At 59.2% G+C, this 13,850-nt stretch overlaps 2 protein-coding genes across 4 annotated transcripts; one reads left to right on the top strand and one right to left on the bottom strand.

Annotated features, from left to right (window-relative positions):
• The first annotated feature begins 802 nt into the window (after positions 1–802).
• On the top strand, positions 803–10,624 carry PRICKLE3 (prickle planar cell polarity protein 3). Of its 3 annotated transcripts, XM_070067051.2 has the most exons (9): positions 803–1,241; positions 2,382–2,467; positions 3,651–3,834; positions 6,452–6,565; positions 7,230–7,367; positions 7,938–8,141; positions 8,241–8,427; positions 9,009–9,311; positions 9,896–10,624. In XM_070067051.2, exons 1-9 carry the CDS (start codon positions 1,200–1,202, stop codon positions 10,492–10,494), a joined length of 1,857 nt encoding a protein of 618 aa, XP_069923152.1. In that variant the 5' UTR covers positions 803–1,199; the 3' UTR covers positions 10,495–10,624. The 3 variants fall into 3 exon arrangements, 2 of the variants coding, with proteins under 2 accessions (XP_069923152.1, XP_089180453.1); XR_016227994.1 differs by lacking the exon at positions 8,241–8,427 and having other exon boundaries at positions 867–1,241; XM_089324327.1 differs by lacking the exons at positions 8,241–8,427; positions 9,009–9,311 and having other exon boundaries at positions 867–1,241.
• A 185-nt stretch (positions 10,625–10,809) lies between these two features.
• Positions 10,810–13,606, bottom strand: PLP2 (proteolipid protein 2; the record flags this gene model as incomplete). The annotated part of the gene is given in 5 exon segments (NM_001082097.1): positions 10,810–11,110; positions 11,313–11,403; positions 11,972–12,067; positions 12,169–12,321; positions 13,449–13,606. Coding segments are annotated over 5 exon segments (459 nt in total). The 5' UTR covers positions 13,545–13,606.
• Between the last annotated feature and the right edge of the window lie 244 nt (positions 13,607–13,850).

Here is a 13,850-nt window from a genome sequence, read left to right as displayed (position 1 = left end):
AGTTCAGCCTACCCCAGCCCCTCGGTGTTACTCAGTCCTGCTGTCCCCATTCCCTCGCTTCCGCCCCAGCAGGATAACCGGGAGGGCTGCTAGGTGCGGGGGACGGGGCGCCAGGGTGACTCCTTAGTTCATTAATGTATTCATTCTCTTTTACCACTCCCCAGCTCCTCCCTGGGGCAAGGAGGGCCGGAAAGTGACCAGGTGGTGTGTAATAGGGGCAGAGGGAGGTCGCTGGCGCACTTGATGAAAGGCCTGGCTAACCGCCGCCGCCTCCGTGCCTAATTAGAGACCCCAGCCCGGCGCCTGAGTTCTGATTGCGGGCGCAGGACCCCCTCCTCCCAGCCCCGAGGCACAGCGCAGCCCAAGAGCGCAAAACAGAGACTCCCGGCTCAGGGACTGAGCTCAGGAAAGGGGCTATCTAATTGGAGAGAGCAAAATGGGGCAGAGGAGGGAAGACTTCGAGATCAATCTACTTTTCTGGTATTAGGGGGCATGAAGGCTGGACCCGTAAGGATGGAGAGGGAGCGTGGAAGAAGGTCTTGGAACCTGTCCAGTGACTTCAGCTCCCTCCCCATAAATCTCAAGTAATCCTGGCCCTCTGTGGATCTAGCTCTTTGGTGGGGGCCAGAGCACCAGCTGGGCCTAAGGGTGAGACTGGGTACCGTACTTGCAGCATTCATGGGGGAGGGGGGGAGGAAGAGACCCTTTGAAACTCACCAGTGCGGAAGACCAAAGAGGTGGCTTTAACCCGTTTCCCAAATAAGCATCCAAGATAAATCCACATGAAGCGTCCAAACACCCCAGTGCGCCACCCCTTCCAAGTCAGGTCTCCACCTCCAAGTCCCCCCGCCCTCCTCCACAACAGAACAGCCAAGCCCTAGAATGTCCCGGGAGAGGCCACGGGGCACACTGGGGTTCAAGAAGCCATGTCTTCCGACGCCCAGCCCTGACGCGGGCCGGGAAGGCAGGGGGCTTTCCTGCAAAGGCGCTCCCCAGCTGCGCGTGGGCTCACCTCTAGGCAGGGGGCGCCTCGGCCGCCGGGAGACACGGATCCAGGGGCGGGCTCTGCGGGGCGCGCTCCTCCCACGCCGGTGTCGGGTTTACGGAACACAGCTCCCAGGCCGGACGCGCGGTGGCCTGACGGCCGCGAGGATTCCATTCGCCCGACCCGGCCCAGCTTGACCCTGCCCGGGCGCGCCATGTTCGCGCGTGGGTCTCGGAGGCGCCGATCGGGGCGTGCGGTGAGCTGGACTCAGGGCAAGGGGTGGGGGTGGGGGGCAGTCAGGGCTCACTGAGGCCCGAACAAGGGGGCAGAACTTAGGAGTAGCGAGTAGGAGTCCCACAGAGGATCTGTGAGCCCTCAGCCCCTGCCTTCCCACACCTGGGCACCAGGGCTGTTGCAGGCATATGGGTGAAGAACTGTGTAGAGCTAGTGGCTCACGCTCCCTAATCCATTCTCCACACGCCAGCACCTAGTGGCTCACTTCTCCTGGGAATTATGGGAGAGGATTCCGGGGGCCAACAGAGTGGGTCCTGGGGTCTTGGGTCGAAAGGGACTTCTTGAACTTCTGAGGGAAGCGGGACCATACCTTGGGGAATGTGGAGTGAGGGATTGGGTCCTGAGGTGCCCCAACGCTTAGGGCTTCGGGGGAACAAGGCTTTCAGGCTTGCACCGGAGCCAAGGGCATTTGATTTCCTAGATAGGAGGGGGCTTCTCTGACCGGGAAAGTGGGGTCTGGGTTTGGTAGTGCAGAGGTGTGGATAGTCCTAGGATATGAGGGGTGAAAGCCAAGGTTTCTTGGGGTGAAGATTCCTAAATGGAGCAGGGGCCTCCTGAGACCCTGGGAGAGGATCCCCAATTCCTTGGGTGTGAGGGGTGAGGCCAGGGTTTGGGGGAAGGGGTCCTGATTTTCCAAAAGAAGGGGGGAGCAGGGGATCCTGAGGAAGAATGGGGGGGGTCTCAGACTCCTGCCTTGTGGACTTGGAGTGCCGCTGGCCTCCTGGCTGGAGAAGGGGCTCAGATGAAACCGGGAAGGAGATGCCAAGATGAGGGACTGTGGGCTCTGGTGGGCAAAGCCCCTGCATTCTGGAGCCTGGAGGAGCCTGTGGCTTGGGGGAGAGAGGTGTCCCAGACAGGCCAGAGGGAGGGGAATTCCCTGAAGGGGGGGCATACAAGGAGGTGGCCTCAGCTGCCCCACCTCTGCTCGATTGTGGCCCCCTCCCCCGCGATCCAGGCGCTGTCCCAGCCTGCCCAGCGCTGCCCTAGTGGGACAGGCCCCAGCGTGCGGTCGCGGGCTTGGGAGTGGAGAGGCAGGCGTTGACTTCTCCCTCCCCGTTCCTGAGCCTCGCCTGGCCCTTCATCTGCACCCCGCCCACTACAGCCTCCAGAGGCAGAAGACCCAGACCGGGGCCAGCCCTGCAACTCCTGCCGAGAGCAGTGCCCCGGCTTCCTGCTGCACGGCTGGAGGTAAGTGACCCCCAACACACACACACATGGCCCCAGGGCCTCAGTCTTTGCCAGAGCCCCACCTTCAAGGGACCCCCTCTCCCCGAAGCTTAGGCCACGCCCCCAGGATTGAGTTCCGCCCACAGACCATTGAGTAGGGCCGCCTCACGCTCAGATTCAGAGTCCCGCCCTCGGACTCATTTCCAAGATCCCAGTTCCCAGGAGCGCGCCACCCTCCGCAGCCCCCGCCCCCAGAACTGTTCTGCCGGAGCCTCTGAGTTCCATTCCTCAGAAGACGCTCCGTCCTAAGCTCTGAGCACCACTCACCGACCTCAGACTCTCTCTTAGGCTCAGAACGCCTCTCCTCCTACTGGAGCCCTGTACCCAGAAAATCTCATGAAATACTACAGACGGAGCCCACAGCCCCAGACTCAGGCCGGACCCACAGGCTCACAGCCCCGCCCACCCACATGTTCAGAGCCCCATCACAGGCTACAGCCCTGCCTATGGGGAAGATTCCCCTGCAAAACGCAGAACTCATCCTGAGAGGAAGCCCTTAGATTTACTCCTCCAAACTCAGTCTCCGAGCCCCACGCCTACCTCGGGGACATCCGGGCTCTCAGCTCCACCCCCAGTTCAGAGTCGCATTCTTTGTCCCCAGTCTTTTTTTTTTTTTTTTAAAGAATATTTATGTGTTTATTTGAAAGTCAGAGTTACAGAGGAGAGGCAGAGGCAGAGAGAGAGGGCCAGGCCGCAGCCAGGAGCTTCTTTTGGGTCTCCCACATGGGTGACAGGGGCCCAACAAATTGGGCCATCTTCAGCTGCTTTTCCCAGGTACATTAGCAGGGAACTGGATTGGAAGTGGAGCAGCCGGGACTCAAACCAGCGCCCATATGGGATGCTGGCACTACCGGTGGTGGCTTTACCCGCTACGCCACAGTGCCGGCGGCCCCTGTCCCCAGTCTTAGCAGCCCTCAGCTGGAATCTGAGCCTTTCACAGCCAACACCATACTCCCCCTTGTCCTGTCCACAGCCAGACCCCGGCTCATAGCTCCACCTCCTGTCAGTCCGGTCCCCTGCCCCAAAGCCCTTAGGAGATGGTGATAATAGGCGAGTCCCCGCCCCTGAGTTGGAAGTGGACTGCTCAGGGGTCAGAGTGGGCAACTCTTTACTAACTGACCCTCACGCTGCCCTCCCCCCCCAGAAAGATCTGCCAGCACTGCAAATGCCCGCGGGAGGAGCACGCAGTGCACGCCGTGCCTGTGGACCTGGAACGCATCATGTGTCGGCTAATCTCTGACTTCCAGCGCCACTCCATCTCGGACGATGACTCAGGCTGTGCATCAGAGGAGTATGCCTGGGTACCCCCGGGCCTGAAGCCTGAGCAGGTGACCAGAGGCCAACTACTACTCTTGCTCTCCTGTGGGTGCATGGGCCTGCAAGTGCGCATGCGCACGCACACACACACACACACACACACTCAGTTGGGAGCCTGTTTCTGCAGCAGTGCTAGCTAGAGTGTGTAGTCACAACTGAGGGTGTCCTTGCTCTGTGATGGGGGGTCGCCCGCCCCCCCCCCGCGCACATACACACCTCACAAGGACCCCTGAGTGGTCCACTAGAGCACTTCCTCAGAGTCTCTTCACCCCACCCTTGTTCTACCCTTTGCCCCAGCACTTCACTGGCCAGTCTTCCTGGATTGATTCCCTCCACCACTAGACAGGCAGCACCTACTGTGTGGCAGTGTTCTAGGCACCAAGGACATGGCAGAGAAGAGAACACAAAATACCATATCCTCCCAGATGGAGGTTGGCTTCCTGGAAGGAGAACCAGCCCATAAACACACCTGCAAAATATACAGGCATCCCTCAGTGTTGTCAAGGGTGTTGATTCCAGGACTCCCACAGATACTAAAATTAGAGAGTGTTCGAAGTCCTTTTTTTTTTTATTTGACAGGTAGAGTTATAGACAGTGAGAGAGAGAGACAGATCTTCCTTCCATTGGTTCACTCCCCCAGTGGCCGCTAAGGCCGGCACTGTGCCGATCCAAAGCCAGGAGCCAGGAGCTTCTTCCTGATCTCTCATGCGGGTGCAAGGCCCAAGCACTTGGGCCATCCTTCACTGCCCTCCCGGGCCACAGCAGAAAGCTGGACTGGAAGAGGGGCAGCCGGGGCTAGAACCTGGAGCCCATATGGGATGCCAGCGGTACAGGCGAAGGATTAACCAAGTGAGCCATGGCGCCAGACCTCCGAAGTCCTTATATACAATGGTGTTGTCTTAGTGAAGAACCTACACATCCTCCCATATGCATAAAGTCATCTCTGGGTCGCTTATAATACCTAATACAGCGTAAATGCTATGTAAGTCGTTGTGATGCTGTAGTGTTTAGGGAATGATGATAAGAAAGCATCTGAATGTGTTAAGTGCTTTCAAATCTCTTTGGTCTGTCATTGGTTGAATCCACACAGGCAGAACCCCTGGATACAGAGGGCCGATTCTGTGTGTCCAATGATGTAAGGACTATGCAATAAAAAGCAGGGAGAGAAGTGGAGAAAGGGAAAGAGAGAGAGAACGAGCAAGCGAGCGAGTGAGCCTAGGTAAGCCTCAGTGAGAATTCAACATTTGAGCTGCCTTAAAGGAGGTGAAGAGGTGAGCCTCACAGGTGTCTGAGGTTAGATCCATCCCAGGCAAGGGACACAGCTGCTGCCAAGGCCCTGAGGCAGGACTGAGCTTGGCCTGTATGTTTGAAAAACAACAAGGAGGCTAGGGCCACTGGTGAGAGTGAGTGCAGGGAGAGCAGTTGGAGGTGAACTTAGGCAGGTGCTAGGGGCCATGAAGAAGACTTTCGCCTTGACTCTGAATGAAGGGGAAGCCACAAGAGGGTTGTGAGCTGAGGAGGGATGTGATTTGTCTTACGGTTTAGCAGGATCCCCCTGGCTGCGGAGCGTGGAGCAGCCTTGGGAGTGGTGGACACAGGGGTGCTAGTGAGGAGGCAACCGCTGCCATTGTCCCATTGGCCAAGGACAGTGTTGGCAGTGGAAATAGTGAGTCCAATCTTGGATACTTTTGGAAAGTAGAGCTGAGCTTAGGTGATTTGCTTGTGAGGGTGAGAGGGAGCGGAGAGAAAGACAACCCCCTAAATGAGAAGCTTCACTGGCATGGGGTCTGGCCAAGGCAGGGGCAAGATTGAAGCATAGGAGCATTAAGTTTGGTTTTGGCCATCTGAAGTTTGAGACACCTAAGTGGCCACGTGGCCTAAAACTCAGGGACAAGGTCAGAGGGCAAGAGGTAGGTGATTGGTGACACCCAAGCCCATAGGTGACATTTACAGCCATGAGAGCAGATGCAATTCCCAAGGGAGTGAATGGAGACATAGGCAAGAGGAGCAAGGATTGAGTCCCAAGACACCGCCCCCCCACCACCACACACACATACACACGCATTTAGGAGTCAGCTAGTTGAAGAGAAACCAAAAGCACAGAAAAAAGGGAGCCCCCAATAAGGTGGGAGGGAAACTGGGACCAAAGGAAGCCAAAGCCAAAGGAAGAAAGTGTTTCCAGGCAGAGGGCGTGACCAGCAGGTGCTGATGGGTCAAGTCCAACAAGGACCGAACAATTACTTTAACAATGCAGACATCCAGTGACCTTGACAGTTTTGAAGGAAGTTCAGGGGAGGAGGGTGGAGGAAGCTTGCTGGAATAGGCTCAAGAGAGACCGGGAGGTGAGGAAGTGGCGTGCACGTGCGTGCGTGCGTGCTCTCACATTGTTTCTGAGGCTTTGCTATAAAGAGGAGAAAAGCAGAGCCGGGCTGGAGAGGGAAGTGGGGTCCAGGTGTGAGGGAACCCTCGGTGTGTTATGGAGCAGAGAGGAATCATCTGGCCTTTGCAAAGGAGACGTGGGGCAGTCAGGAGAAGTTCCCTTCAAAGGACTTAAAATTTCTTGGAGAGGTCGGGGCCCCACTCACCCCTAATCTCCATTATTCTCTCCCACCCACCATGTCCTCCCAGGTATACCAGTTTTTCAGCTGCCTCCCAGAGGACAAAGTCCCTTATGTCAACAGTCCTGGGGAGAAATACAGGATCAAGCAGCTGCTGCACCAGCTGCCCCCCCACGACAGTGAGGTGAGCAGAGAAGACAGCAAGCGTACACCGGGTACCGGGCACAGCCTGCGCAGGAGCAGAGCAGTGGGAAAGAAGTGGGCAGGCCTCAGAAGAGGAAAGCTGAGCCCAGGTGAGGTGAGAGGCACAGAAAGGCAGGGCCCATCAAGGGACATTCCTTGGCAAAGCCACAGGTGGACCTTGGAAGAAGAGGTAAGAGGGAGAGGGAGGTTCTCAGGCAGGTGAGCCAGCAACACACAGGCCTAGAAGTAAACTTTAAAAAAAAAAGATTTATTTATTTATCTGAGAAACCTAGTGACAGAGTGAGAAAGAGATAGAGATTTTCCATCTGCTGATTCACTCCCCAGATGGATGCAACTGGCCAAAGCCCAGGAGGCTGGAACTCCATCCAGGTCTCCCGCAAGGGTGGCAGGAGCCCAATCACTTGGGCCCTCTTCCTCTACTTTCCCAGGCACATTAGCAGGGAGCTACATAGGAAGCAGAGCAGCTGGAATTCCAACTGGCACTCTGATATGGGATGCCAGCGTGGCAAGCGGCAGTCCCCTGTAGCAGTCAACAATTTGAGTGTGGGTGAATACTGGAAGATGGGCAGAGGCAGGCATCAAGGGGGGGGGGGGCGGGGGAGGAACCTGGAACCGCTGCTCCTGCTCCCCTGCCCCTAACCCAGGCACAGTACTGCACGGCACTGGAGGAGGATGAGAAGAAAGAGCTGAGAGCCTTCAGCCAGCAGCGGAAGCGAGAGAATTTGGGGCGTGGCACCGTGCGCATGTTCCCAGTGACTATCACTGGGGCCATCTGTGAGGAGGTGAGCCATGGAAAACCTCAGTGAGTGAACAGTGCCTTTGTGGCAAGTCCTAGGGGGGGGCAGACCCACCTCCCAGGCCTGGGAAGCTGAGGGCTGCCGCTTAAGCCGATGTGCCTTCTCTATATGCAGTGGAAGGAGGAGGGGGCTGGGGGCTGTCTCTGGTCCTCTCATGGCCAGGGTTTTTCCTTAAGAAGTGATCCATAGTAGCAGAGCCTGGCAGCAGGTGGAATTTGTCTCCAAGGCCCTCTCCATGGTGGGTGGGGCCTGTTAGGTAATTCCTGTTGTTAAGATGCCAGTGAGGGTGGTAACTGTCTCTATGGCTCCCTGGCCAGTCTCTGAATCTCCCCCCCCCCTTAAGGGAGGTTTGCCTGTAAAGCCACCCAGATGGGCAGGGCCTGTCTCTATGGTTTGCCCTATGAGCAGGACCAGTGCCCCCTTCCTTCAGCCTTGGGTATAGGTGGGGCCTGTGTCAAAGGTATCCTGTAGAAAGGGCCCATCCCAAAGGCGTGCCAAGTGCGGTATCCATCGGACCATCTTGGGGACTAGGAACGTCTCTCTGTCATCTGGCAGTGCGGGAAGCAGATTGGAGGCGGCGACATCGCAGTGTTTGCCAGCCGCGCAGGCCTGGGCGCCTGCTGGCACCCGCAGTGCTTCGTGTGCACCACGTGCCGGGAGCTGCTAGTTGACCTCATCTACTTCTATCACGCTGGCAAGGTCTACTGTGGGCGCCACCATGCCGAACGCCTGCGCCCACGCTGCCAGGCCTGCGATGAGGTTTGTGCATTCTCTGCCCAGAGGTAGGAGTGGAGGGCGGGCAGGGGCGGGGGCAGGGGCAGGCCCTTCTGACAGCCACAGGTGGTCTGCACCCTCCAGATCATCTTCTCCCCAGAGTGCACAGAGGCTGAGGGCCGGCACTGGCACATGGGCCACTTTTGCTGCTTTGAATGTGAAACTTCGCTGGGAGGCCAGCGCTATGTCATGCGTCAGAGCCGCCCCCACTGCTGCACCTGCTACGAGGCCCGCCACGCCGAGTACTGTGATGCCTGTGGAGAGCACATTGGTGGGTGACCGTGGTGGGACTGCACAGAGGGGTGCATGGACAGCTGGACCTCAGGCCCCATAATATACCCTTTCTTTTAAGTCTAGCCCCAGCACCACAGGCCTGTACCCTTTCCTGTAAGTCCCACTTCCAAGGCCACTGGCTCTGCCATACCTCCTGAACCTCACCTACACAACAGCTAGACCCAGCCCCGAGAGCACCCTCCAATTCCCAGGCCCTTGGGCTGCCCTCTAAACAGGGCCTTTACTCCCCCCCCCCCCGCCTCCGGAGCAATGCCCTATTCTCTTCTACTCCCCTCCACCAGCCTAGGTTACCTCCTCCCTTCTAGCTACACCCTGCGCTGTAAGACCCACTCCTCTCCCCACACCCTACCTTCTAAGCCCTGCACCCACCACCCAGGCCCTTTCTTCAGGTCCTGCCTTCCACTGCCTCACTCCACACCTGATGTCTGAGCCTGGCCCATGCCTCAGAGTCCCGCGACCACCCCCACCTTCTGCTTTCTCCAGAGAAGGGCCGCATTTGGGAAAAGGGGAGGCCCCCAGAGTACCCTGCCTCAGTTTCCCCCCCTTCGGTTCCCACAGGCCTGGACCAGGGCCAGATGGCTTATGAGGGTCAGCACTGGCACGCCTCAGACCGCTGCTTCTGCTGTAGTCGCTGCGGGCGGCCCCTGCTGGGTCGCCCCTTCCTGCCACGCCGTGGCCTAATCTTCTGCTCGCGAGCCTGCAGCCTTGGGGCCGAGCCTACAGCTCCAGGGCCCGGCCCCCGCAGCTGGAGCGAGGGCACGGTCACTGCACCGCTGGCAGCTGACACAGCCTCTTTCCCGGCTGCTGCGGAGGGGGCGTCTGAGACCTCCTCCAAAGGCACCTGTACCGAGTCGGCGCCTGGTAAGAGCCACACCCAGCCGCAGCCCCGCCCCCCGCCGCAGCCCTGGCCTTTTCCCAGCTGCAACCTGCGCCGCGCCCGCATCTCATCGCCAGCCCCTTCCCCCATGCCCGTGCAGAACTAGTCGCCAGCCCAAACTACACCCACCTGGAGAGCGAGCCCTGATTCAGCCCGGTTTCTATGCACGCCCTGTCCCCTACCTCAGCTTGTCCTTGCTTGAGCCCAATTCCTCCCCCTTTCCTCCAACCCACCACCCTTCACCCTCTGCCCATAGACCCCGCCTTCATTCTCTCGCAACCTGCTGTGGGCTCCAGCCTATGCCCCGCCCCCTCCCCTCCCAAACCGCTTCCCCATTCCCAGGCCACGCCCCAGACACCTATCCCGGCTTGCTCCATCCGTGCAGACTTCCTTCCCTCGCTGCCCCGCAACGTGCACTGGCCTCACGCTGCCCGCACTCCGCGTTCCCTGCCCCTGCTTCGCCACTGCTGCTCGCGGAAAGGCCTTTCCACGGGCGTCCCTGCGGGATGGGCGGCCGGCCGGCCAGCCGACACCCACACAGGTAGTCGGCCCGTCTCTCCTTGTCCAGCTGCAGGCCCGGAGGAGCCGTCCCGCTTTCTGAGAGGGGCCCCTCACCGCCACTCCATGCCGGAGCTGGGGCTTCGCAGCGTCCCCGAGCCACCCTCGGAGTCCCCCGGCCAGCCGGCCCCATGCCCCGAGGACAGCACTTTCGGTCGCCAGAGCACTCCGCGGGTCAGCTTCCGAGACCCTCTGGTGTCTGAGGGAGGTCCGCGACGGACCCTGAGTGCACCTCCCGCCCAGCGCCGCAGGCCACGTAGCCCCCCACCCAGGGCCCCCAGTCGCCGCCGCCGTCGCCACCACCACCACCATCACCACCGCCACCACCACCACCACCCTGGCAGACGTCGCCACCACCAGTGCGACCTGGGCTCGGGGTCGGACTCAGGATCTTGCTCCAGCTCGCCCTCCAGCCCCAGTTCCGAGTCCTCAGAGGAAGATGGCTTCTTCCTAGGGGAGCGCATCCCGCTGCCCCCGCACCTGTGCAGGCCGGTGCCGGCTCAGGACGCTGCCACTGAGACCCCCAATTCCGGATCCCCATCATTTCCCGGGGACTCACGGCCCAGGGTGCCTCGCCAGAGCCGAGACAAGAACTGCATCGTGGCTTGAAGGCTCCATTCTCCAGTGTCCATGACCTCTGCCCTGCACCCCCCCACACACACAATTTAAAGTCAAAAATCCCCTTCCTCTTGCCTCCATGTGTTTGTATCATTGAAGTAATTTAATATTTGTTGTAAAATAGGTCTGGCTTCTTTACCTCCTTATTCCAACTGTCATTTCCCCCCTTCGGCTTAAGATTTACCACCATTTGACTCGAAGGATTAACTTACTCATTATCGTATATTTTAACAATGTTTATTATTTCTGTATCCTTCCACAGAACCACCCCCCCACACACACCCACACCCACATACACATGCACACGGAAGAAGTTACTTGGAGTAGGTTATACCTGGGGCCTGGAAACAGAAATCTGAGGCGCCCTCCTCCCTCAATTTGTGGCTTAGGTGGAGGCACGGGTCCAGGCAGAACTGGTGTTTCTTTTTGGGTACCACAGAAGGGAGGAGGACTCAGGCACACCCAGAAAAGTGGCCACACCCAGGAGGATGGACTGACAAGGTTGGGAGTCCTGGTGGTGGTGGTGGGGTATATCCATGGAGGAGTCGTTTTCTGGTTGCAGAGAGACATGAGGGGAGGTCAACCTACACCGGGCCATCAGTGGGGTCTGCAGGAGGAAAAGAGAGGACGCATTGGCTGGACCCACATGCCCATTTTACAGCCGGGAACGGTGAAACTTACAGTATTTCCGGTACAAGAGCCATAAGTACAATAAGGGACCGGATGGCATTCCTTCCATGGGAAATCCATTTCCTCTCCTCTGCTCTCTCAGTGACCCCTCCCCACCCCTCCTCCATACACACACTTACCAGTGGGGGCTGCTGTATGTCTCTGCTGCCGAAGAGGGAAGGTAAAATAGGCATCATAGCCAAAGAGGCAGGTAGCGAGGAGACCCAGGACCTGGAAGTGCACACAGGACTGAGGACTGACCTAGCTGGTCAGCCAGCCTACTGCCCTTCTTACCTCCCTGTGGTCACCACCTCCAGCGACTCCCATGCAGGGTGGTGACTCAAGCCCCTGCCTGGGAAACCAGGCAGGCCTAGCGAAAGGCCAGGGGGACTGAAATCTATCCCATCTTTCTTCCTAGCTCCTCTCAACACAGGGCAGCCACACCCCACATGGAGGGGATGCGGTTCATACTGGGTTTGCGACAAAGTTCTAGCAGATGGTTGCCTAGTGTGACAAAGCAGCCATCTGTTTATACCTCCCCAAAAGGTCCCTGCGTGGGGCAAGGGACAGCCCTGTATAGCAGATGAACATCTTGGGAAGCAAAGCGGGGAGGTGGGGAGAGGTGAGGCCAGACTTTCCTGCAAGCCCTTAGGGCAAGTATGGTCCGCTGGGGGTAGGGGGAGGGTCACATACTTTCTGCAGGAAGTAGCCACAAAAATGGCCCCTGGATCCTCAAACCCTGTTCTCAGTGCTTTTGAAGTCCTCCCCCCCCTCCCCCCCCCCCCCCCGCCGCCTTTACCCCTGCAGCGATTTTCGAGTGGTTCCCTCTCTCAACAAGGACAAAAATGGAAGTGATCAGGTAGAGGATCGCTGCAATGAGAGTCCGGAAGAAATCCTGCGAGGTGCAAGCAGAAGAGGGAAGTCAGCACACAGAGTTCCCGACCACCTCCCCCTGCCCCCCTCCCCAGCCTCGCCCCTGCTGGCCCCCTTCCTCACACTCCAGGGCCAGTTGATGAATGGCGCCCTGGTATGCAGGTCACACATGTAGATGACAAAGAAGACAATAGCCAGGACCATCTCAACCACTGACAGGGAGGAGTACCCCGAAGTCCCGGCGCTGAAGCAGATCAGAATCACCAGGCAGAGTATCTGGAAGGGTAACATGGGCAAAAGACGCCGCGATCAGCTTCCAGGGCTGAGGTGGTTGACTTCAGTCGGCGGCGGGGGGATGTGGGGGTGGGCTCAAACTTAAGCGTGGGCCAGGACTGGGAAAAATGACACTGAATTAAAGCGAAAACACTTTCTGTGTCTTCACTGTGTTCCTAACAAATGCAAATGTACGCAATCATCACACCAACCTGATGAGCTGGGTCCTAGCATAAGTATTTCTGTCTTACATATGAGAAAAATCAGGCTCAGAGAGGTTTAGCAACTGACCCAGGGCCACTCAGCAGATAAGCAATAAAGTTGGGGAGAGGGACTCAGTTTGTCCCCTTCTCCCTTCCAGCATGTGAGCGCCCTGAGGGGAGTGGCTTTACCAGGTGTTCTGTGAGCTTCTCCACCCGCGCCAGCTTCGTGGCCTTGGGGCGGGCGGCGCGGCGGGGGGGGGGGGGTGGCCGGGGACGTGAGGTTCCCCGGGCAACCCCTTTGGGAAGCGGAGTAACACCAGAGAGGCAGGGCTCCGTTAAAGGCGCCATACTGCTTTCACGAGTGACACAAAGGTGGCACCCAATTTGAGGGGGACGGGGAAACTACAGGTTCCCAAACGGCTGGAAGAGCTAAGGACCTCCCGCCGGATCCCAGAAGGGCGAGGAAGAACTGGCGAAGGGTGGAGCGCCCTACCCTTTGGGACTAGCGCGGGGCCGCTCCCCAACAGGCCCCGCCCCTGGGCGCGCTGCCAGCCCGCCAGCCAGTGCCCAGGCCGCGCCACGCCCTGCCACGGGAGGCCCCCACCTCCCGGGACCCCAAGACCCTTTCTATGCCTCCGCGGATGAGTCCATGCGGGCTCCCCCCACGAAACCTCCTATATGCATTACGGGCTACTTGCTATGCCCCGTGGGCCACCAGTTCTCGACCACCTTAGTCAAACCCCACCGGCTCGCCCTGCGCCCCGAGTTGCAGGCCTCTAGCACGATCCCACTCACCTGCGCCCCTCTGCCCAGCGCCCCGACCACATGCCTGCCTTACCCCAGCCCATGCAGTTCCGCGTGGTCCAGTGCCCCCCCCCCGCCCCCGCCACAGCGCCTCCGCCCACCCGCCTGTCCCGGCACGCTCACAATCTCAGCTAACAGGAGAATTCCCTTTCGGGTGCGCGAGAAAGTGGTGCAGGCGGCCCAACAGCCGGGGGCCGAGAAGCGCTCGGAGTCCGCCATGGCGTGGGCCGGAGTCTCTGGGACCGCGGAGAATCTACTAGCTTGCTGGCGGGTTCGAGGACACTGTACACCCAGCCCGTCTTGCCCGCCGTCTGGCCGGGAAGGGGGCCCCCGGGGCGAAGGAGGGAGTGAATCACCCGCACCGAGCAGAAGCGGGCGGGGCCGGAGGGGGCCGGGCCAGGTGGCTGCCGCCCCGGAAGCCCCCTCGCCCCGCCCGTCCCGGACACTATGGGCAGTCGCAGCCCCAGAGGTGCCCCATCTCCGGGGTGCTTGGCAGCTCGGGGCACCTGGCGCAATTATGGGGAG

This window comes from Oryctolagus cuniculus, chromosome X, assembly GCF_051225735.1.
Source record: "Oryctolagus cuniculus isolate XC-2025 breed Fujian yellow rabbit chromosome X, ASM5122573v1, whole genome shotgun sequence".
Lineage (NCBI taxonomy): Eukaryota > Metazoa > Chordata > Mammalia > Lagomorpha > Leporidae > Oryctolagus > Oryctolagus cuniculus.
This window is presented reverse-complemented; position numbering and strand designations above follow the sequence as displayed.